The following is a 24,813-nucleotide window of genomic DNA, read 5'->3' on the forward strand; positions in this document are numbered from 1 at the left end:
TGTCATTCTTGGTAAATGCTTTAGTGATATTGTGCCTCTTTCAACACATTTTTGTTTTATTTGTGAGGTTTTGTAACCCCTTTGCACTTAAAAATTTAAAACCACAACTCATATATTAAAACAGTTAAAGGACTCATTTCTTCTCTTTCAGCCATTAACAACAAATGCACAATTGAGTAAAGGATGAGAAAGCTATAACGTTTAGCAGCATCAGCACATATTCAGGTTTTGCTTTTATTAGAAACTTAACCAACTGTTTCCAAACAGTCAGTTTTGCTCACATTATCAGGGTTTGAAATGTTACTGATCATTATTAGAGCAAAAAGAAAGTGAAAGATCAGTAAAATAAAAACAACAAAAAAATAAAAGACCATAATGTATTAGTAACCAGCAGGAATTGTTTTACACAGATGAAAACAAAGATTTATAAGGAAACAGCTGAAATTACTTTGCAAAAGTTGACTTATCCCTAAGTCTCAACAGAAGAAAAACTAAAAACACTATGAAAAAACAAGGGAAATGCAACTTAGATAATTGGGATAATTAAGCCGCCTTTATATATTGTAAATGTATATATTTTTATTTCAGTGCCCTTAAAAAATCATTGCTTATTTACTCCCTTTTAGGGCACTGATTCTCCTACTCATAAGCTGTTCACTGCTTTCCAAAAGGAGTTTACATACTTCATTTTTAATATTGAACTCCAGCTATCAGTGGCATCACTGATGCTGAAATTTAGGGGCAACGTACATGCAGAATTTAACTAGCCTACTAATAAAGAGTATTTTTCCCTTTCAATTCCCCCGTAGATGCAGATCACATGCATATGACGACTCTATTAGTCTGACTACAATGCTGTTTTCTTCTGTGTAGTACTTAGAATTGGCAAGAGAAGTGGCCTTCTTCTCTAAATAGGCACAGCCCAAAATAATAATATTTACCACTTCCATCAGACTTTTCACATTCAAAGCACATTACAATATTAACTAATTATCAACTTTTTTTTTTTAGTCCTGTCTCACCCTCCTTATTTCATCCCACCACTTTCCCACAAAAATATTGCTCCCCTGTGCACATGCCTGTAATATCCACACTACTAATCTGCTGGATCTGCTCCACTGCCCATTGATTAGAATAAGAGACAGCAAAATAGTAAGATTTAATGGGAGAAGGGGGGGGGGCAAGGGTGTCAGAACAGGTAGGAGGAGGAAACTGAAGGGGGGAGAAGGAGGACATCATAGGACCAAAGGGGAGTGGCAATGGATTAACATTGGTAAGGGAAAAGGGGGAGGAAAGGCAAAGAACTCGAGACAAGACATAAAAGGCAAAAAAGGGGACTAAAAGTAAATGGGGAAAATATAGGAAGTGGCACAGGACACTGAAAAGGAAGAAGGAGAAAAGAGATGAGGAAAAGAAATAAAGAGGATAAAAAAAGAACTAGAGGAGGTGAAAATATTGCACAAATGGTAAAACGTTAGACAAAAGGGTCTCTGAGCAAAGAGAAGAGCTAGAACAAGAGGGGAAACAAAAAGGATGAAAGAAGTTTGTGAGGAAAACAAATGAAATGTAACATTAAGATAGTACAAGAAGGCGCAGTGGGAGGGGGGGAAGAGAGAACTTTTAATTACTACTCTGGGAGCTGGCTCTCACCTAGGGTCACTCATTATGTTGCCTTGATCCATTGTGAGCTGCTCCACTGTGCAGAGCAGCACCACAGTTCTAGACGAGCTTCCCCGCTGTTTTGCGGTCCACTTAATTGCAGTTAGTACTACTAGTTTCTACAGCCCATATCCAGCATTTATCATCTTCAGAAATTCATTTAAAAAATATTTATAGCCAGTGCCTCAAAACTTAGCTCTTAAAAATGCAGCTTGGTGCCTAATTACTGCAACTCACTGCCAGTTTTCAACAACTTCATAACTTTTCTTTTTCCCTTATTCCACAAAGATCATAAGAACGAGCAGCTGCTTTGATTTTGTGGTGTCATATATGGGGTGGTAACGATAAAGCTACTCATCCAGTAGAGGAAATGTGCTTATCCTATCACAATTATAAAGAAATGAAAGTAATGGGCAGGGCACAGTCAGACAGCATAGAATTAAAAGTTTAGAAGTTACATTAAAAAGTTTAGTTGTATGCTCTGACAGATATGCAAGATCAATATATAGTTCATTTTCAAGTTCTGGTGAAATACATTCAGTAACCTTGTTTTAACTACACTTGTGACACGTATATAACCAGCCCTTCTCCTCATCTCCCTCCTCCATTCCAGGCTCATTACAGCCCTCCCTTTCTTCAAGGCCCCTCCCTCTACACTGAACTTTTATCCATCGTAGGAAATATTACTTAAACTCATTTGAAACTGTTTCTAATATGGTTTGGCATGCCAGCATGGACTCAGCCAAAAGTCTAGAACACTGTTTTAATATAGTTTGGCCAAATTTTGTTGGAAACTATTTTAGCTTGAACCAAGTTTAAACTCAGTTCCTTAGCATAGTATAGCTGGAACCGGAGTCTCAAAGAATCCCTTTTTGTCCTCTTCAAGTTCCCAGCCTCATCTCAATGTTCAACATTGCAGCTAACACCCTTCTGGCTGAAAAGTAGATGGGACTCCACCCTCCAGGCCTTGTGGAGTCTGTTCTTGTGTCAAACAGCAGGTCACTGAAAAGCACTTCTTTCCTTCTTTTGGGGCTGAGTATGCCAACTACAGCACTTTGAATCTCAGCTGGCCATGGGAGGGATGGACCAGGAATCACTCATATTTATGGACATAGGAAGAGAGTGCGTCCATTTCCAATTACTTTTGTTTCAAATGTCAATTCTCTTATACTTACAATGACCATTCAAAAACAAAAACAAAACTAGCAATTCTTTGGATTATTTTTACATCTACTATTTTAGAGTGGTGCTTGATTTTTATACAGCACCTCGCGCATTCCTACGGGCTTGTTTACACACAAATGTAAAAAGTCACTAGCATCATGTAAACCTCCATCATACCTGGAGCACACAAAACCACTCTAAATATGCAATTTTTTTCAGACATATGTGTATACACACACATATACACACCCCTCATGTAAACGTGCAGTATGATAGGAAATTAAATATTTGGTAGAACTTATTGATATTTCCTTTTATAGGTTCACAGACTAATCCATACAAATGCATACATTATTCCTTTACTATCTCATGAATCCCCAGTTACAAAATACATTAATTTATTCATTTTTCTCCAATTCATTTTGAAATTACCAAATTGCATCCTTTAGTTCATCCTTTAGTTCCATGAAGCTGGTATATCACCTGCGCACAATAATGTACTTTGAAGACATTTGTCAAATACTGCAATGCCCATACTAAGGCAACACATCCCAGTAGTTGGCAGCCATGCTATCAACAAGAATTTGGCTACAGAATCAGCAATGATTCATCATACGTTCTAGAAGCATTGTAGAAGAAGCAAAATAACACTGCTATTTTAATTCTTTAAAGCTAACAAAGATTTTAAAACAATATTAAAATTAAAAACAGACAGTAAATCCAAAGTGAGAAAAAAAAAACATTTTTCCTGGTTCTGGTTATTCATTTCCAAATGAATTTTTACTCATTATTGCTTTGTGTTCTAGATAGCAATTTAAAAATTGCTAGTTTTGTTTTTGTTTTTGTTTTTGAATGGTCATTGTAAGTATAAGAGAATTGACATTTGAAACTAAAGTAATTGGAAATGGACGCACTCTCTTCCTATGTCCATAAATAGGAGTGATTCCTGGTCCATCCCTCCCATGGCCAGCTGAGATTCAAAGTGCAATTTAAAAAAAAACACCCACAAAAACAGCAAAGAAGAGCTACTGAATAGAAAAGTCAGCTTGTTACTTATCTTGCTACACTGTAAATTAAATGTTTAAAATTATAGTAGCCTTAAAGCAAAATTATTTACCCAAAATCACAGGGTTAAGAATCTTTGGAATTAATTTTGACTATGTAAGCAAAACAAAAACAAAAACAAAACAACCCACCCTTTTGTAGAGAATTTTTAGGAGTAAACACCAAGCCAGTGCAATCGTGTTTTCAGGAAACCCTCTCCACTACAAATGGAAGATGCTTTCAAACCACACGTTAAAATAAAGTGTCAGCTATGCAGTCACAACATTTATTTCTATACACCTTGTATTTATCTAATTGCCCAGGGACACCCCCTACATTTTCTATTAACCTGCTCTCAAGAGAGAAAAACAATGTTTTTCAGTTAACTGTAGTTTAACATGTCTTTTCATTGGCAAATAAATATCACAGTAACTGTCGATAACCTTTCACGTACTATAGCATTTCCTAAGTAAAGTGTTCTTATCTTTCTTCTTCAAAATGCCTTTCGCTCTCTTTATTAAATATGAGTGTAGTTTCTCTACATAGCAAACACACAGACGTTCAAACTTTACCAATTCATGGTGTTCTTTTCTGTGTAGTCAGCATAGTAGAAGAATATGGTTCTTTGAATGTTTTAAAGTGTGTCCCTTGAAAATGTTTAGAATGTGCTTCCTTTTATTCCATCACATAAATGCACATCAGGAACCCATACCTTTCGGAAAGCCACTTCATCCTGCCTTCGTTTCCTTTTGGTCCTTTTTCTGGCTCTCTGGTTTGCCTGAATCCATTTTGTGACCTGCAGTTCAAAACCATAGTGCTTTTTTAAGAGGAAGATGAGACCTGAGTGCAGCTACCCAGCATGAGTAAGAAACTATAAACAGATTGAAGACATATTTTTCCATTGCTTCATTGGAAAGAAAAAGGAAAAAAAACATAACACTTTTCCAGTCTAGAATGACATGCTCTTAAGTAATCCAGTTAGACACTTGTGCATAGTCAAAGTGGGTTTGTTTCCCTTCATCGTATGCAGCATATTTTCCTTTTTGCTCTCTATTTAAACAAGCTTTGTTCAGCTTAAGTTTTTTAGCGTAAAGAAAGCATGGTTGATGCCAAGCCGAAAGTTATCATTGTGTGTGCAAAAATCCTAGGGAAAGTCTCTACTCTCTATTTCTTACAACCTGGCTTCACATAACCGCCACCCACTCAACTGTTATTCCTGAACAGCAATGCATGTTTTAAATGATCAGGTAGTTATTATTTAATAAATAATAATAATACACCTTATATATTTATAAACACGTTTATATTCTCCTTTTATAAACAAACTAATTATTTTAAAAGTAACACAGGAAGAGGGGATCAGGTGGGAAACCTGGCAGGAGGCAGCTTTGCAAGGACAGAGGTGAGAAGAGAAAACAGTAAACATGAATAATTAAGAGATGAAAATGAAAGCGTTCTCCTCACCTCATCATTCACTTGCTGGACTAATCGACACTGGTCCCAAGACTGACACTCTTCCAGCAAAGGCTAAAAGGGAAACAAAGTGCATGTTTATTCAGCTTTTCGAGATTGCCCTTTTTAAATAGGCTCCACTTTTTCCTGCTCCCTCCCCTCCAAATACAGCCTCCCTGATCTGATGCAAAACTTTGATCTCTCAGATTTCCCCCTGCACAGCAAAGCACAGGCTTTTCCCTCCCAGCCACTTACAAAAGTCTTAACCCTTTTTAATTTTTTTTTGGGGGGGTGTGGGGGGGGACTAAGAGGAGGGGTTTACCTTGATTTGAGATCTGCACTGAGATCCCACTTCTATTCAGCAGCTCCCCCCCGCTCCGCTTGCTGCTTCCCACGGCACACGCGGCCGGCATTTGTTATTTTGCTGTGGCTGCTGTCGGTTTGGTGAGTAGCACCGGCCAGTCTGTTTTGCATGTATTTATGTATTTTGTATTGTCCCTCTCCTCTCTGCGATGCATCCCCAGGCTGATGGGAGTGAGCCCTGCCTCCCTCTTTCAGCAGAGCAGCACTAGAAACCTCCTTAGGAAATGAAACACCTAAGGGGGTGCCCTTGCCCCTCCTTCCCCTGTGCGCCAGTCTCTTAGAGCTGAGACGGAGAGGAGGAGCCTGCCTTAAAGGTATAGAGACTGGAGTGAGCCGTTAACCCACCACTTAAAGGTGTGGAGAGATCACAGCTCTTAATTTGTCCAGCACTGTGGCACAACAATTTGATTTTTCCCTATGGAAACCTTTTCCTCCATAAAATATTTAAATGGTTAAATTCACTGTAGTGTCCTAAGCATCTCCAGGACCTTTTGGTTTCAAACTCCAGGATAAAGGATCATATATATTAGAAATGGACCTGGGTATATGCATATGAGTGCATGCATATGGGTGCAGATTCAAACTTCCTTAAAGTTATATGGGGTATTGATATTGGGTGATCTGGTTTAGCTCATTATAAAGACAAGAGCTGAGTCATGATTGCTGGATCCAGATCCAAACTATCCCAGCATTCTGCTGGCATTCATGAATGGGTGTTGTAGTTCAGCCCATTAGAAAGACAGACCCAATTTTCCCAAACTGAACTACCAGATCTGAACTACCTCAACATTTTTTGGGGGTGGAGTGCTTCAGTTTGGACTGCTTCCTATCCTATTCCGGAGGAAGGTTTTCAGGTATTTTCTCCTCCTCTGCCCACCGTAGGCCACAATATCTCAAGGAACAGATTAGGACTCTATTCAGTATTTAAGATAATTTTTCAATAGTTTTCTTTGACCTCAAAGGAATCCAAAATTATGTCAGGTGACTCCCTCGGAGACTCTGAAGTGCATTTTTAACGCAAAATCTGAGTTCCCTTTTTGCTTACCATCCTTCCATAGCATTAGTCATATCACAGCACAGCAAACTCCTCATTTAGGTCCCAATTCAGCAAATCACCTCTATCTCAGCAAAGATCTCAAGCAGATAATTAAATTACGCATGGAATTTAACCACATATTTCGGTGTTTTATTAATAGGGATGGACTTAAAGATACCAGTTCAGCAAAGCTTAAGTCCAATGTGAATTCTGAGTAAAGGCAAAATCAAGCAACTTAGGCCAGAAAAAGTTGAACACTGAAAATTCACAAGTTGGGATTTTGTTTATGCTTTCATAATTTTCAATGTTAAATACAACACGTACAAAAGGGTGACTCTGTAAATTAATCACATCTGGTTCAATCAAAAAGATCTTGGAAAGGTATTTTCAATCTTTTAAAAATAATTTTTACTTAGTATAACAATTCCTTGAAAGCTTGAAATAGAAATCTGTGCTTTCTGAAAAGAAAAAGGAGCATCAAAGCATTTGTTTTAGCAAACCCTCCCACATATAGAATTGGATGGACTCTGAAAACAGATGTAAGTAAAGTAAGGCAGGTCAAATTAGTGCCTACTAAATCTTGACAGTATCCCTTTAACTTTATCACTTTCCTTTAAACAACAAAAAAAAGTCTGTCCTACCCTTTTTTGCTTTATTGCCACAACATCCTTCTTTCAAGATCAAAAGCTTCAGATCAAAGCCAAGATCAAACTCCATACTTTAAATAGAAGCAACTTTGCCATGAAGTATTACACAAAGAAGAACTTCTTAGAAGAGATATCACAGTGGAAAAATCTTATTTCAGCCCTTTTTTTCACACCCACAACAGGGCTCCTTAAAAAGTGCATTGACGTAGCATTTCTGTTTTGTAAAAACACAACAAGTCTGCCACTCTGAAAGCTGCCATAAAGTAACTCTTTAGCTTCCTGTGCATTCAAATGGAGAAATAATATTATATCGTGATTCAAAAAGAGGATGGTCAAAAACATAAAAGTAAACAAAGGAAAATATGTTCCTGGAATAAGTGCAACCACTTTAAAGAATTCAACAACGTTAGATCAGTTTCTGAGTTAGATCATCCCCTCCCACAGAGAAAGTTGTGGGAAGACAAGTGTCACAGACATCAAGAAACTGAAGTTATTCAAACAATCACACCTTCTTCCCCACCAGGAGAGAGAGATTCTAAAGCAGTGGTTCTCAAACTTTTGTACTGGTGACCCCTTTCACATAGCAAGCCTCTGAGTGCGACCCCTCTTATAAATTAAAAACACTTTAAAATATATTTAACACCATTATAAATGCTGGCGGCTAAGCAGGGTTTGGGATGGAGGCTGACAGCTCGCAACCCTCCATGTAATAACCTCGCGACCCCCTGAGGGGTCCCGACCCCCCCGTTTGAGAACCCCTGTTCTAAAGAAATGGATTTGCAGAGGAGACAATCTCCCAAACGTGTAGATACCAGGAGGAAAAACCCTAGACATGCAAAGACATGCAGGCTGACTCCCCTCTGCCCCCTAATGGCTGCACAGCCATTGAGGGGAACTCAACAGGAATTATTGTTATTATTGTTTGTATTGCACTAGCACCTGGAGGGCCGAATAAGGAGTTGGGGTCCCATTGTGCTAGCTGCGGTACACACCGTAACTCAAGTAGCCCCTACCCCAACAAGCTTGCAATCTAAGCATAAGATAAGAGATAACACGTTGATATAACAAACAGAAGGATAAGCACAAGGCAACTGTGAGAGGATTATGATGAGAGTAATAAGCAATGGTCACAGCACACCATCTGTCTAGTCAACCATTAACTAGACTTAATGGTGCTTCAGACAGATTTAACCCCTTATCAGACTTGGAAATCCATAGATATAGTGAAAGATAGTGTGGTGGAGAACAGCTTGCCACCTGCTCTACTCCTTCATACCCCCTGTGACGAAGCAGGACTGTTCTTAATGTTTCCTCTGAATATTGTGGGGGTGCCTCAGTTTCCCCTATGCAGTTCTTAAGTATCTAGGTGGTGGGATAAGGGTGCGTGGTCGTTGCAGAGCCCTAGAGGGCAGGTGTGTGCAGGGGTTTGGACACAGTGAATGGCCAACACCCTGTTTCCTGGCAGCTGATGGCCTGGGCCCTTCCCCCCTGCAAGGTGAGAGCTAAAGAGTTGGAGAACAAAGGAATCAGGTGCCCTCCTGGCCCGGGAAAGGGAAAAAGCCCAGAGGAGGAGGGGCTGGAGAGAGTTTCAGTTTGGGGCTGGCTGGGGACATGGAATGAAGTGCAGACGTGGTTGTCTGGCTCACTGGCCCCACAAAATGGACCCGGCTGAGGGGTCCTGTTCTTTGCACCTACAAGCTCTGTTTTAGACCATATTCCTGTCACCTAATAAACCTCTGTTTTACTGGCTGGCTGAGAGTCATGTCTGACTGTGAAGTTGGGGTGCAGGACCCTCTGGCTTCCCCAGCACCCCGCCTGGGTGGAGTCACTGTGGGAAGTGCACGGAGGGGCAGAGGATGCTGAATGCTCTGAGGTCAGACCCAGGAAGGTGGAAGTTGTGTGAGCTGTGTGTCCTGAAGACAGTCTGCTCACAGAAAGAAGACTTCCCCCAGATTCCTGACTGGCTTCGTAGGGAGCAGTTCCAGAGCATTGCCCGGGGACTCCATGACACTCTCACAATCCCATGTAGCTTCAGAAATGAAGGGGACAAACCAGTCCTATGTTTCATTTTTCAATTAGAAGGAAATACTCTCAGATCCCAAGCAGAGCTGTCCTAGATAATGACAAGATTTGACACAATTACCCACCCATCTAAAAGTATGCTAGAATCCTTTGCACTTTCAGCAGTATGATGAAAGCATAATTGGATTTTGAAATATATGGGTAGAGATGCAGCATTAAATCAACTGGGTGCAAAATGTCCCTAATATTCTGAAGCCTCCTTACACCTGGTGGCTTAGCTTAAAAACCAGTGCTTAAAACCAGGCCTGAACCCACACATAAAATGTACATTTAGGATGGTTTAGAACACTGTAGGATACACTGTATTGCAGAGGTTTGCTTAACTTTAAATGGAGATGGCGGAACTTGCTTTGAACTGTTCAAGCTGTGATTGCTACTAATGACATTTTCTGAATCAATAGAAGACTTTCATTGACATGTACTTCCCTTTACATATTGTAACCACACTGTCTCCAGCTTCCACTTGTCTAGGATCTCTGATGCAGAAACATTCAATATTGATAAACTAAAAAAGTCATCCTACCTAAGGTGAACTCCATTTAAATACTCTCTGACTTGTCAATAGCTTTCAGAGACTAGAAGACGTGGGGAGGAAAAGAACTGAAGAGGAAAGTGTAAAACTGTTTCCTGTAAATGAATTTCAGAAGATCTTTTGCAAAGTGGAAGAAAGGGACAGGTGGACCAGTTGAGTCTGACCTTCCAGCCTCATCTCTAGAGACCTGAGGTCTGATTTTCCTCTCAATTACCCCAATTCTTTATCAGCATTATAAATGCTCCCAAGTACATTATACATACAGTTATAAAAAGGTACATAGTAAAGCTATAGCACACAGAAGAGACAGAGAGAACTGTAAAGGTTTTAGAGTCACAATTCTGCAATGGCATCTATACTTTCGGGAGGATCTTGGTGAGATGCCCTGTCAGCTTGGAAGATATTTGGCTTCATCCTCTTAAAACACAAGATTTTGCATCGCTCAGTATAATACCAAGACATCATTGAACTTCCAGTTTTGTTCAAGTTCTGTGGAAGTAGAACTTTACTGCCCTGACTGCATTTAAAGGGTGAAATCCTGGTTTCAGTGAAGTCAGTAGGTGTTTTCCCACTGATGTCAGTGGAGTCAGGATTTTACCCCAAGTCTGTAATTGTTTTTCCAAGACATGAATGGATTTGAGATTAAAAAAAAGACAAAGACATTTTGACTAGTTTAAATTGGAAGATTAATTTCTCTTAAGAACAAAGACAAGCTATGGCCTTAGCACCAGCTGGTGTGGACTTCAGGCTGCTTGATGGAAAAAGGCCCAACATTCACAAACACTCTAACTCTCATGATAGCCACAAAAAAAAAAAGCAAACTTTAGAGTCAGAAAATACATGGGATCCCTTACCCAATGGCTCACAAGGTGATTTAATAATAGTTTCAAATACTAAATTGGGGCTCCAGTGTTCCATTGGGCATTGGATTTAGGGGCTTTGAAACCATGTTGCTTTCAGAATTTGGGAGCTGTGACTGAAGAAGCAGACTAGAACTGGAAAGGAGGAGATGAATGGTACCCTTGGGCTCAGACTTCCAATGAACTACAGCTCAGACCATTATAAAAATCAAAACAAAGGAAATCCACAATATTTTATGTGGACTGTGTCAAGGGAGTTCAATTTCAACCTCATGCACCAAACATACCATGTCCTCCAAAAAGAAAAGGAGTCCTTGTGGCACCTTAGAGACTAACCAATTTATTTGAGCATAAGCTTTCGTGAGCTACAGCTCACTTCATCGGATGCATACTGTGGAAAGGGGGGGGGGAGAAAACCTGGATTTGTGCTGGAAATGGCCCAACTTGATTATCATACACATTGTAAGGAGAGTGATCACTTTAGATAAGCTATTACCAGCAGGAGAGTGGGGTGGGGGAGAGAAAACCTTTTGTAGTGGTAAACACCCATTTTTTCATGCTCTGTGTGTATAAAAAGATCTTCTATACTTTCCACAGTATGCATCCGATGAAGTGAGCTGTAGCTCACGAAAGCTTATGCTCAAATAAATTTGTTAGTCTCTAAGGTGCCACAAGTACTCCTTTTCTTTTTGCAAATACAGACTAACACGGCTGCTACTCTGAAACATGTCCTCCAAGTGTCCCTGTAAGCTCTGGTGGTGGACGGTTTTCTGTATTTGAGATCAAGCAGCTCTTGAACATACCCATATTCTGGGAGATATGACTGTCCAGATTCCATGCAGGGAGCCTCAGTTATTGTAAGTCCCTGTGAACACCTGTGCCCTTCAAGAGACTCTTTGTTGTTGCTCTCTCTCACTGCTAGCATGATGTGACCAGTATCCTCCCTTGTGCACATTCCTATGTACACATACCACTTTCAGGCCAGACTTGCTCTTCCTGAAAATCCTTCTTCCTGTGCACTCATCTGAGGAGAAAGACAGAAGCCTGACAAAGCAGACAATGTTGTGGATGCATTTTCAAAACCCCTTCTAGAACACTCAGATCACCACCTTTGAAAATTCCCCTCCATATCTGTGTTACAAGCCACTCTATTAGTAGCCAGGCCATCAGAGAGAGGGTTTCCAGGTAGGGATGGATTGACATGTCTGCCTATTGAGCAATTATCCAAGACCAGATTCATAGCCTGAAAAATGAAGGATGGGGAAAAAAATTCTTGGCCATCTATGAGACAGATGAGAACTGTACTTGATGTGGCCTGTAATAGTAGTTTATAAAATGCTTGAATACCCTTCTCTCCTGAGCTTCACAAACACACACCTTTTAAATATCCTGGCTCAATGGGGATGGATGCCCAGAGCTTTGGAAAGGTAGTATTTTATTTTCCACACCTACCACTTCTACACCTCTACACTAAAAATAGCTGGCATATTATTTTCCAAAGCAGCTCTTGATTTTTATTATTTTATATGCTGAAACAAATGTCAAAAGAGATGGAAACACTAGTGTTATTCTAAACTTTAAAGATTTGGGCTATGTTTGGAAGGCTACTGCTATAATTATCCTAAAAGAAAAGCTGTTTGTTTGCAAGGTAACTCACACACTATTTAAATCCTCTATGAATTGTTTCAGTTGGCCAAGGAAAACAATGGGCAAAGTAAGAATTAATTGGCTGCTAATCTCTGTGTTTTTCTTAGGATGTTTTTGCAAGCAATGGATTAAAATCAACGTTTAATGCTACACAGTCCCAGCTGCAACCATATTAGGAGAGCCTCAGCTAAAAATCTCTGCAAAAAAAGGACCTGTCCTCCCACTCTTTGCTATGTTTCCACCCCCTGCATATGTAGGTGGGAGAGTGGGAGCTTGGGAATGTGAATTTGATCCAGCACTGATCAGCCAGGCAGCAAACTCTTATTGTTCTTTAGATACCAAACATAACTAGGGATAAGCCCAGTCATTCTCCACATAACACAGCTTTTGTGCTCAGCAGTGCGATTAACAGAAAAGGGAACCACAAAGAGCTTTTAGAGCTTTATTAAACTTGTCATAAATAACATATTCTAATGCACAAATCTTAGGAATTCAGTTCACATTTATATTAGAAATGAAAAAAAATATTTAAAATAAACTTCCCCTTCAGGCCTTTTGCAGTTACTCATTCAGGTTTATGTACCTTTTTGTTCTCTGTTGGACATATATTATACCGTAAGAAAACTGAAAGGGAGAGATGAGAATCTTACTGTTTCTGATTTATGTTAGAGCAGGGATCGGCAACCTTTGGCACACGGCCCGCCAGGGAAAGCTCCTGGCAGGCTGGGCCAGTTTGTTTACCTGCAGCATCTGCAGGTTCGGCCGATCGCAGCTCCCACTGGCTGCAGTTCGCCGTCCCAGGCCAATGGGGACTGCGGGAAGCAGCACTGGCCGAGGGATGTGCTGGTCGCCCTTCCCGCAGCCCCCATTTGCCTGGGACAGTGAACCATGGCCAGTGGAAACTGCGATCGGCCAAACCTGCAGACGCTGCAGGTAAACAAACTTACCCTGATGGGCCATGTGCCAAAGGTTGCCGACCCCTGGATTAAACAATACTTGAAGTTTTTAGCAGGTCACTAAACTGAAGCCAGTGATTTATACTAAGGAGTCTCATTTAGTATTCATGGGTGTGAATATTTTGGCATAATAACTAAAACTACTTTTTACTTCTCTAGCACTTTCTAATCAAGGATATGGAAACTGAGGCACAAAGAAGTTAAGGCCAACATTTTCAAACATGGCAGCTAAGGTTGAACACCTAAATCTATATTAGGCACTTGATTTTCAGAGGTGAGGTGAACTCATTTATTAATCTAAATGAGTTTAGGTGCCTAACATCAGCACCATATTTGCAAATTTTAGCCTAAGTGATTGCTCAGGTCACATAGGGAGTCTGTGTTATAACCATTAATTAGATTCTGTGCATTAACCAAAAGACCCTCTGTGATGTTACGCCCCATATTCTTTATAGAAATATGCTTATGATATGAATATGGCATAACTAAGATGTATTTTAAGCAAGATGGGTCTTGTGAGATATCATTGGAAAGGTTATGATTTACTGAATGTGATTATCCAATGTATCATTTCTGTATCTGGAGTTAGGAATATTGACTATGTAACAATTACAACTGTGGTTATACCTGGGGAACACCCAGCAGACAATAATCTATCAGCCTGGATGGGCCATTAGGAAAGACAATGGGTCTTTAAAGATGCTGATCTCCCATCTTCCTGTAGTTCCTTCCTGTGGACATTACAAATAAGCCTTATCTCATGGTTGCTTTAACACTGCAAAAAGAAAAGGAGTACTTGTGGCACCTTAGAGACTAATAAATTTGAGCATAAGCTTTCGTGAGCTACAGCTCACTTCATCGGATGCATACTGTGGATGAAGTGAGCTGTAGCTCATGAAAGCTTATGCTCAAATAAAATTCTACACTTTCCACAGTATGCATCCGATGAAGTGAGCTGTAGCTCACGAAAGCTTATGCTCAAATAAACTGGTTAGTCTCTAAGGTGCCACAAGTACTCCTTTTCTTTTTGCGAATACAAACTAACACGGCTGTTACTCTGAAACCTGTCATTTAACACTGCAAGGTCATGTGATGATGTCACTTGGTATGAAATACCACCTTGGACACTGCTGGTACTTTTCCACTGAAGAAGGAGGGTAGAGATCAAACAGGGAAACAAAAGATTCCCGCCATATGTAAATTATATTTAAGGCTGGAGAGTGAATTAATCAAGGTCGCCAGTTCTTCACTGAATCCCCACCCAGGATGACTGCGGTAAACACCCAAGACTGATCTGGGAAGAAAGGACTGGGACCCGGGCTGAGACAGAGGTCTAGCCTGTGAAGAGAAATTTCTGGAACTCTAAGCTGCAGAAACTCTGCAACCTGCCTTAAACAACATTTAGGGTGAGAAATTACTATTTGTAACCAGTTTCTTTAGTGAATTAAGCTTAGGGTGCATGTTTGTTTATTTTGCTCAGTAATCTGCTTTGTTCTGTTTGCTATCCCTTATCACTTAAAATTTAACTTTTGTAGTTAATAAACTTGTTTCTTGTTTATTCCAAAACCCAGTTTGTGCAATTCATAACTGGGGCTGGAGGCAAAAAGCTGTGCATATCTTCCTTCACATTGAGAGAGAGGCGAATTTCATGAGCTTACGCTATGTAGATCTCTATACAGTGCAAGACAATATAATTTTGGGTTTACACTCCAGAGGGGGTATGCACCAGAGCGCTGGGTAATTCCCTGAGCTGAGCCCTCCCACACAGAGCTGACTGCGGACTCTGTGTGATTATACAGCTGGGTGTGTCCCTGCCTGTGTGTCTGCTGGAGAGGGGGGCTTGAGAGCCTGACATAGCAGCACAGAGTAGGGGAGGGGACCCAGGCTAGTGGGATGCCAGCACATCAGGTGGCACTTCCATACATAATTTTCTATTATAAACTCATATGCAATAATGATCAGAATACAGCAGAGAATCAAAATGGCATATTATTTTAAATTTCTCCAAAATTACACCAGATTTTTTTAAACTTTGTATGATATAACGTACATCTTAACACTCTAAAATTCAAGTCTGGGGCATTTTTTATATTTATTTATAATTATGTCTAAACCACTCAATAAACAAAATATGTCCATTTCTGGATCCTACCCTATTAGTACCTTAAGTACAATCGGTAGAAACATGTAAGTGAAATTCATAAAATTACACTGTATGTGAAGAACCATCTTTAATTCAGATCAATGTAAGGCTTACCTACAAAATTAACATTTACCTACAGTATACTTTACATAATGATAACTTGCCAAATATAAAATAATTTTGCCTGCATCAAATTCTTCATATACAGTAGTTAATTGACTTGGTTATTGTCTTCATATCCCTTTAAAAGGGCATGATCAAGAGTAACAGTGTATAGAAACGTTTTGTTTGCACAATCTATCTTGGTCTGTTTCTGTTCATGATTCATCTGGCTCTATGCACCTTACAATATGCTACAATTTGTTTCAGTGCATTTCTATACGTCACAAAATCTCATCCTCCTGAGTATTGTTTAGATAGCTGAAAATGAGATGGAGTGTTAATAGAACTTCTAATTTCTGAAATGACAGACCACCAAAGAATTTTATTTTTAAAGGTTTGTTTCATCCTTATTATTATTAGAGATTCAACTAGCCAATTTATTGTATTGACCTACACTAATTTAAATACATTAAGAGCATTTTAAGGATCATTTAATTTCCCACTCTGCAAACAGTTTAGTATCCCAAGGTGACCATTATTCTTGAAGGCAACTATCTATTTTTCAAACGATATCTATCACCAAGCGTAAGTATTTTTCACATATAAATTAACAATTAAGATTTCTTCAGATTATATCTCAAAATATCAATTATATACTCCGCAGTGATTTGAAAATGCATGCACACGTCTCCGTGTTCTGTTAGGCCAAAAAATAGTTTGAGGTTAGTTATGTAGCAAGTTTGAGCATTAAAGCAACAGCATGTTATTCTTGGGACCAGTACTCACAAGATTTGAAATGAATCTAACAGAGTCACTATTCATCTTCACAGAGTGAAAAAAATCTAAAAACCCTATGCCAAATCATGGGGTTCAATAAACTTTGTCTACTAAGCAGAAGTCCATATTGCCAATGCCTACTCATGTACCTGACCGGCACAAATGGAGAGGATTTCAGTTGTTTGTTGCCTTCCCCATCAAATATTTACAAATATCACATTCAGACAGAAATCTTAGAGATAAAACATGACAAGAAATACCAAGGATTAAGTTACATAGTTCAGTGGAAACACTGACCCTGAAGGAGTTACTTCTTTGCTGAATGCCTGTCTACACACACTGTAAAACTTAGATAAACAAATGATAACTATCTTCTAGAGGTGTAAGGGGAGCACTCCTTTTTAATGGCATTTGGATTTGGTCAGTTTGTTAGTAATTGACTGTTAACTACTAATTTATGATGCATCATCTATGCAGTATATCCTAAGAGCCCCTTAGTCATCATTCTCTCTTAGTAATAGGAAACAGGAAATCTATAAAGTTTGTAAGTGGGACAACAGCCAGGAACTGGCCTTAGTAACAACCTATTATTCATAGTAAATAAAGGTGTTGCTGTAACATCCCCCAAAAGTTTATATAACCAATGAAAGACATTCCTTACATCAATTTTTGGCATTTCACAATTTATATTTTTTCCTGGATTGTTTAACTGGCTCATGAAGTTTGGCCCTCAAGCTGGACAGTCTAAGAGCCAGCCAGATACAAAACCAGATACTTGCTGAAATAATCTAAACCATGTAGAAAATAGCAAGAACATGTAGAAAATAAAGAACCTTAACAACCATGAATAAACGAATATCAACTAGTGGAAGAATTTTCTTGACCTTACATCTTTGGAGAGCAGTGTGCACGTGGTATATTCATTTACAAACAACACTAGAAGATGGGTCTTAAATGACAGATTATGCATAGAATCCCATATAATTGTGAATGCTGCTGAAAAGCATTTTCAGCTAAGAAACAAAACCAGCAGAGGAAAAGTAGGGAGAAGGATAGCTCAGTGGTTTGAGCATTGGCCTGCTAAACCCAGGGTTGTGAGTTCAATCCTTGAGGGGGCCATTTGGGATCTGGGGCAAAAATTGGGGATTGGTCCTGCTTTGAGCAGAGGGTTGGACTAGATGATCTCCTGAGGTCCCTTCCAACCCTGATATTCTATGATTCTAAGGAAACAAAGGTTTAAAAAGACTAAAACAAACATGGCACAATTCTTAATAGTCTCTAGGAGGAGTTTATGTTCAGTTGTTCATTCAGAATTAGTGGCTCTATTCTGCCACTCATGCTCATGTGGAGTACTGCATACTGGAATCAAGTAGAGCAAATGTGGAATTAAGTCCTAAGTAGGAACAGAAAGAGACAAGCTGGGCAAGAGGGCGAGGGAGCAGGAAGAAGGGTACTGTCAACGCACGCAATCTGATTGTGGTATTTGCTGTTTTGGCCACTGTATTGTTAGCAAAGAGTGAAGCTGAATACATGATAAGTTGAACAAGTAGAATTTTATTAGACTCCGTGCACTGCTCTGTCTACATAGCTGTGTTTCTTCTAGCCTAACTCCATTAGTTTCTCAGTTCCCCTGCTGTCTCACCCATAACAGTTCTTCCGGGGAACATGGACCCTCTGGCTCTGGCCTACACTTAAAATTTAGATCAAGCTAACTATGTTGTTCAGGGGTGTGTAAAAATTCACACCCTCAGCGCCACAGTTAAGCTGATCTACCCAGTGTTGTAGACACAGCCAGGTCAATGGAAGAATTCTTCCACAGACCTAGTTACCACTGCTCAGGGAGGTGGATTACCTACATTGACGGAAAAGCTCCTTCTGTCACTGTAGGGAGTGTCTATACTGCAGGGCTACTGTGGCATAGCTATAGTGCTGCAGCTGTGCCACTGCAGTCCTTGTAGTGTAGACGTAGCCTCTAGTTCCACTGATCATGATTCAGCCACAGGTCACGTAGTCTTGTGATTACATAAAAATTTCAAATTTCATTTAAGGAACATATCTCACCACTTAAATATATCCAGTTCAAGTATTAATGGAAAATGTGTCATGAAAGAGCATATTGGCTACATATTTTGACTGAGAAAGAGATATTTTAATTTAATGTGACACTGAGGATGATCACTTCATCATGAAAGAGCAAGTTAGAGTTTCACGCATAGTATCTTACCAATAAATAATGGTATTTTTCCTGTACTAAGAAAGAATTCAATTTCAACAGGAACAGGAGAAAATGGAGACAAATTGGAGGGTGTTCAGACTAGTGAACAAAACAATTAAAGGGGTGTAGGGATCATCTTATATATTGGTTGTCTAAACAACAGCTAAGGAGAGTTGAGGGTGGGTAAAGATAACTGTTTATATATATTTTTAAAAGCATTATTTATTTAGGGAGTAATAAGAATTTCTAAGTAGAGTAATCAGATTACAAAGAAAAAAAATGCTGCAACTATAGGGAAATCTTCATCGACAACAAGCTCTATCAGACTGTGATCCTAAGAAAGGTGTGGAGGCCCCATCACCTAAGACATTTAAAACTAGACAAGATAAAAACACGAGAAAATATACTTTAGAGAGCAATCCAGTAGTGGCAGAGGTGGTGGGGGGGTATTGAGTGGACTTATACATGCTTTCCAGCTCCAAAAGCTGCTGAGTGCTTCTCATTCCACTACATGTCAGCTTAACTCATTGACCAAAGTTACGGGTGTTAAGTCATTATTAGCCTAGCACAGGATGAAAAGCTGCTACAGTCCTGTGGTGACTCACTTCTGAAACTTCAGTACATCCTGAAGACTGCTGATGCTCGATCTGATAAGTGGCAAATTCAACAACCCAGTACGTTTGACCTTATTTAACACAGCCACGGTATGTTTCTGGAAAAAATTATTCAGAAAATGAGTGGGTGCTGCAGAAATATGTACATTCATCACATGTACTCTATTATGTTGTTTTGTAGCCAGAAGATAGTCATGCTGTTCTGTGGAATTCTTCCACATCAGACAGGATAGGCCAGTCATTACAACACATCCTCTGTTATAAGACTTGATTTACACAAGTGCATGTGAGATCAGAAACTAGTGGTTACAAATTGGAGGACACACAGAATGACTTTATTATGGGTGAGACAAGGTCATTGAGGTAATATATTTTATTGGACCAACTTCTGTTAGCGAGAGCAACAAGCTTTTGAGCTTACACAGAGCTTTTCTTCAGGTTTTATTATGGGTGTAATACTAATGGAGATTTGCTAGTATTCAAGTTTTGCTAGTTATATTTTACATGACTGTAGTGCCAAATCTCTGTGGTCCTGTGCAAAGACTGTAGGGGCAGGATTTGGGATAGCATGCTGGTTGTAGGCCAATGGCAGAAATAGAGAAGCTTCCACTACACAGATTTCCAGTCCTCTGCTTCATGGTAGAGAATTGTAAGGGATACAAAAGGCTAATTCTTCCAGTGGGATGAAGACACCTCAGTAGGGCCACATCCACATCCTGGTATTCATTCCTCTCCACCACTTGCACAACTACCCAACCGAGTTTCTTAAGATGGACACTGGCATGAAGATTTTGAATAGGAAAAAAAAAAGTAATCTCTGGAGGTGCTTCTTGGATGTGTAATAACAAATTCCATAGAATATTAAGTGCCTGCAGGTTGTATGTTAGGATAATCCTGGAGGAAAAATCTTAAACCCATTTTAGTGGATAATACTGTAAACTACCTGGGATAGTGAAGTCTTTTTGTAATCTTCTCTGTATTCTGCGGCTGATGCGGGTTTCCTGAATGGAAACCAATAAAAGAAAAAAATCAAATAAACTGGCAACAACTAGATCCACTATAAAAATTATAAAAACATGGAAGAAAGATGAAGGAGCCATTTTACTAATTCAGAATAAGCAGTAGGACACACACTAACCCTGGACTACTAGAAGTTGGAAGCTGTGCCAGGTGTTGCTGGAAAAGTAGTTTTCCCCATATTTGCAATACAGCTTTAGATTTTATGTATGACCAAAATATTTTGATAATTTGGGCATTCTCACTTTATGTTTCCTCCAAATAAATATCTACTGATGCATTATATGTTTTATCCTGAGTGATGTCAAGCCCTCTAATATGATCTGTTTAATATTATCAGCAACACTGCTGGCTTTTTTGTGCAGTGGGAACTTAGAGCTGGGGCACTCAGAATTTTGTGGGAGCTCTCAGATTATCAGGTTTATGAATGACTTAAAATATTACACTGTATTTCAGTGTTTTTAATATTGTGTTGGCAAAATAAAAATTAAAAGCAGAATGGGTCAGATTGTGAGATAATTACGTAGCCAGAATTGGGAGCAACTGGCGCATCATGGTGGTGAGAGTCACAAACTCCCTCTTGATCCCTTTAATGCTCATGGGAGGGATTAAACTGCTCTGAGCCTATACCCATTCCAGCAGTACATACTGCCTGACAGCCTGGAGTAGCATTGTCACCCAGTCGATTGGGGCTGATGGGAATGGAACTTTAGTTCCACGTATTCATATGGAAGAGAACACAACAATTCTACAGAGCCTGGTTCCACTTCTGTGCTGCTAGCCATGATCCATGTAGCCAACACAAGGACATAAGGGGGTGGTTTGTGTCCCCATACAGCCCTGTGCCAGCACACTAGCCAGGCTACAATTTGCCCCAAAATGAAAACTGTCTAAACTACTACTAAATCAGTTCTAACATAATATATGAGTAGCTTTAGATTATAATTTATAATACAAGTTACTAACATCTTGTGAAATGCTGAGCACCCTCAGATCCCTTGACTTCCGTGTGAATTGAGGATCCTCAACTTGCAAAACTGACCTCTCACTAACTAAGGTGTCCTATTCACTGAATGACAGGAACTCCAGCTTCTTTCACTAAAGTGGAAACTAGTTCCTGCAAGAGCGTGAGAATTGCTGAAGGCAAAAAGGGTAAATCATCAAAAAAGTTATTGATGGAAAAGAGTGAGAGCGGGAAGAGGTCAGTGTGCTGTTCTCAAAGGAAGAAAGAATAGTAAACCAGTATCATTTTAGCTGGCGTTGTTGTTTTTTACAGAACATCTGAAATCTCTTTGGTCTTTAAAGACAATCTATAGTAATTTAGACTCTGCTGGATTTGTAAATATTTTTACCACAGGTTTTGCCTATGTAGGCTCTTGCAACAGATACTGAAATGACTTGCTAGCAGTTCTGGATATTCTTAAGTACTAATCATAGTTAGGAAGATATATGCAGCTCAGTTTTCACACCAATCAAAAGTATTATAGATTTCTTTTGCTTCATTTTACTCCCCACCTTTTTCTGTAATTTTTGGTGTCACACTCAGAACAATCCTTACAGTGATGGATAGAAGTAAAATTCCACAAACCATGTAGTGGCTGATTATTGATGTGCTGACTCAATGGCGCACAATTAACAACACTTTTTTCTCCTTCCATCTGGATAACTGTTCTAAAAAGCAACCTTCTTGTTTGCTGTGTGGAATACGAAACTCAGCTAAATATGCCTGCTGTTATTCCTAATCAAGTCATAATCCTTTACAGCAAACTTTGCAGAAGAGTCTGAAAAGTCACTGGCTTGGTACCATGCCTGAAGTTTCTACATAATGCTCTCTAAATTCACTGACAAGAAACTTTGTTAATTCAGATTTAAACTCGCCCGGTGGTGCCTCCTGCCCTTCCAGAACATTGAGTTCAGCTCTGAAAACCCGGAAATGAAGACTTAAGGTATGTGCCACCTCCACAATGCAACCTTAACTCTGCTCCATGGAGCTGGCAATAGCCACTGGGAATGGTTCAGGTTTACTGTCTCAGTAAAGCTACTCTCATAAATTGACAGGAAGAAACAAAGAGAATGTGCCATTGTTTACATTGTGTTTGACAGATTTGAATTCCAGTATGTATTTGCATGCTCTCCAGCTGTGTTCACGTTAGGCAGAGTTGTACTGAAAGTTAGAGGGATTAGTTAGAGCAGGTTGGAAGAGTTATCACAAAACAATAACAGAAAATGTGGTAATAGCAGTAATGCTAAATGACCAAAAAGATTAGTAGCGACTGGATGTCTAACACGGTGAATGCCATTGAAAATGAGATAGGATCAGAGGCTGAAATAGGGAAAAACAAGTTAAAAGTTACTTAGACAAGTTAAATGTCTTCAAGTCATCAGGGCCTGCTGAAATACACCCTAGAATACTCAAGAAGCTGACTAAGAAGATATTTGAGCCATTAGTGATTACCTTTGTAAAGTCATGGAAAATGGGAGAGATTCCAGAGGACTGAAAAAGGACAAATATAGTGCCAATTTATAAAAAGTGAAATAATGATAACCGAGAGAATTACAGACCAGTCAGCTTAACCTCAGAACCCAGAAAGATAATGGAGCAAATAATTAAGCAATCAATTTGCAAACATCTATAAGAGAATAAGGTGATAAGTAGTGGGCAGCATGGATTTGTCAAGAATAAATCTGTCATACCAATTTAATAGCTTTCTTTGACAGGGTAACAAGTTTTGTAGATTAGGGGGAAGTGGTAGATGTGATATATCTTGACTTTAGTATGGCTTTTGATACTGTCTCATAAACAAACTAGAGAAATAAACTGGTTAGAAATCCATCCCCAGAGAATAGTTATCAGTGGTCCACAGTCAAGCTGGAAGGGCATATCAAGTAGGGTCCCACAGGGATTAGTTCTGGGTCCGGTTCTGTTTAATATTTTCATCAATGATTTAGATAATAGCATACAGTACACTTTTAAAGCTTGCAGAATATACCAAGCTGGGAGGGGTTTCTAGTGCTTTGGAGGACATAAATAAAATTCAAAATGATCTGGACAAATTGAAGAAATGGTCGGACATAAATAGGATGAAATTCAATAAGGACAAATGCAAAGTACTCCACTTAGCAAGGAATAATCACTTGCACATATACAAAATGGGAAATGACTGCCTAGGAAGGAGTACTGTGGAAAGGGATCTGGCGGTCATAGTGGATCACAGGCTAAATATGAGTCAACTTCATTCTGGGATGTATTAGCAGGAGTGTTGTAAGCAAGACACAAGAAGTAATTCTTCCGATCAACTATGCACTGATTAGGCCTCAACTGGAGTATTATGTCCGGTTCAGGGCACCACGTTTCAGGAAAGATGTGGACAAACTGGAGAAAGTCCAGAGAAATAACAACAATTATTAAAGGTCTAGAAAACATGACGTATGAGGGAAGATTGAAACAATTGGGTTTGTCTAGTCTGGAGAAGCGACGATTAACGGGGGGGGGACACATGATAACAGTTTTCAAGTACAATAAAGGTTGTTACAAGGAGGCAAGAGAAGCAGCAATGGACTTAAATTGCAGGTTTAAAGGCTGGTTTAGGTTGGACATTAGGAAAAACTTCCTAACTGTCAGGGTATTTAAGCACTGGAATAAATTGCTTAGGGACATTGTGGAATCTCCATCATTGGAGATTTTTAAGAGCAGGTTAGACAAACACGTGCCAGGGATGGTCTAGTTATGTAGTGCTGCCATGAGTGGACATGCAGGGGAGTGGACTAGATGACCTCTAGAGGTCCCCTTCTGTCCTACGCTTCTATGAGGAGAGATGCGTATGTCCCTTGAAACATCAAGTATGTCTCATTTCAGTGCCGAGTTCTGCAGGTTGTATCAGTAGTGATGACAGGAGTAATCTTATCATAGGGATCGTCAGCAGCCTGATGAAGGGACTATACCATTTAGCAAGCCTGGAGTGATTTGCATGGAGTAGACTCAGTATGAGCATAGGCCAGGTGTAGATAGCTCCATCTTGCTACTCCTGACCTAACCCAAGCTTTGCCTTAGCAAAGAGAAGATGTTAACAATTTGTCCTACAGTGCTCATGTACACTGTTCCCTTCATGTTCTGCAGCATCTAAAAAGGCTGAGTGCTAGTATGTGTGTTAATGGCATGTTGGGGCATTGCTCAAAGAGGGCAGAGTTAAGATTGTGTTGTGGAACTGATGTTTATTTTAACTGTGTATTTCCTGGTTTTCAGAGGTTTGAATGCAGTTGGACTTAATGTTTTGGAAGGGCACCAGGCACTCCCTGGACAACCTTATCTCTGTGTTAAAGTATTTTGTCAGTGAAGTTCCTAGGTGTTTAAAAAGAAAAATCACAAAATCAAAAATATGTTGTTTTTTGTAGGAGATACTGTTAAATTAGGGAAGTGTAGTTACCGCTCTGGACAGCACTTTGAACTCCGATGCACTAGCCAGGTACACAGGAAAAGCCCTGTTATCTGATTTTTTTTTAATT

General features: G+C 39.5%; 1 protein-coding gene across 26 annotated transcripts in view; it reads right to left on the reverse strand.

Moving 5' to 3' along the window:
* The window catches only part of AOPEP (aminopeptidase O (putative)), a 393,415-nt gene that overhangs the window by 110,313 nt on the left and 258,289 nt on the right, over positions 1 to 24,813 (reverse strand). For 24 of the 26 annotated variants that reach the window (XM_043547078.1, XM_037901726.2, XM_043547087.1 and 21 more), the window contains 2 exons: positions 5,332 to 5,394; positions 4,580 to 4,663 (listed from right to left, as the gene is read on the reverse strand). The exons of the other annotated variants lie outside the window; for them this stretch is intronic. In XM_043547078.1, coding sequence (XP_043403013.1) covers positions 4,580 to 4,663; positions 5,332 to 5,394 — 147 coding nt within the window. The remainder of the gene's footprint in view (positions 1 to 4,579; positions 4,664 to 5,331; positions 5,395 to 24,813) is intronic. 26 annotated transcript variants of the gene reach the window in all.

Source organism: Chelonia mydas, chromosome 5, assembly GCF_015237465.2.
Source record: "Chelonia mydas isolate rCheMyd1 chromosome 5, rCheMyd1.pri.v2, whole genome shotgun sequence".
Classification (NCBI taxonomy): domain Eukaryota; kingdom Metazoa; phylum Chordata; order Testudines; family Cheloniidae; genus Chelonia; species Chelonia mydas.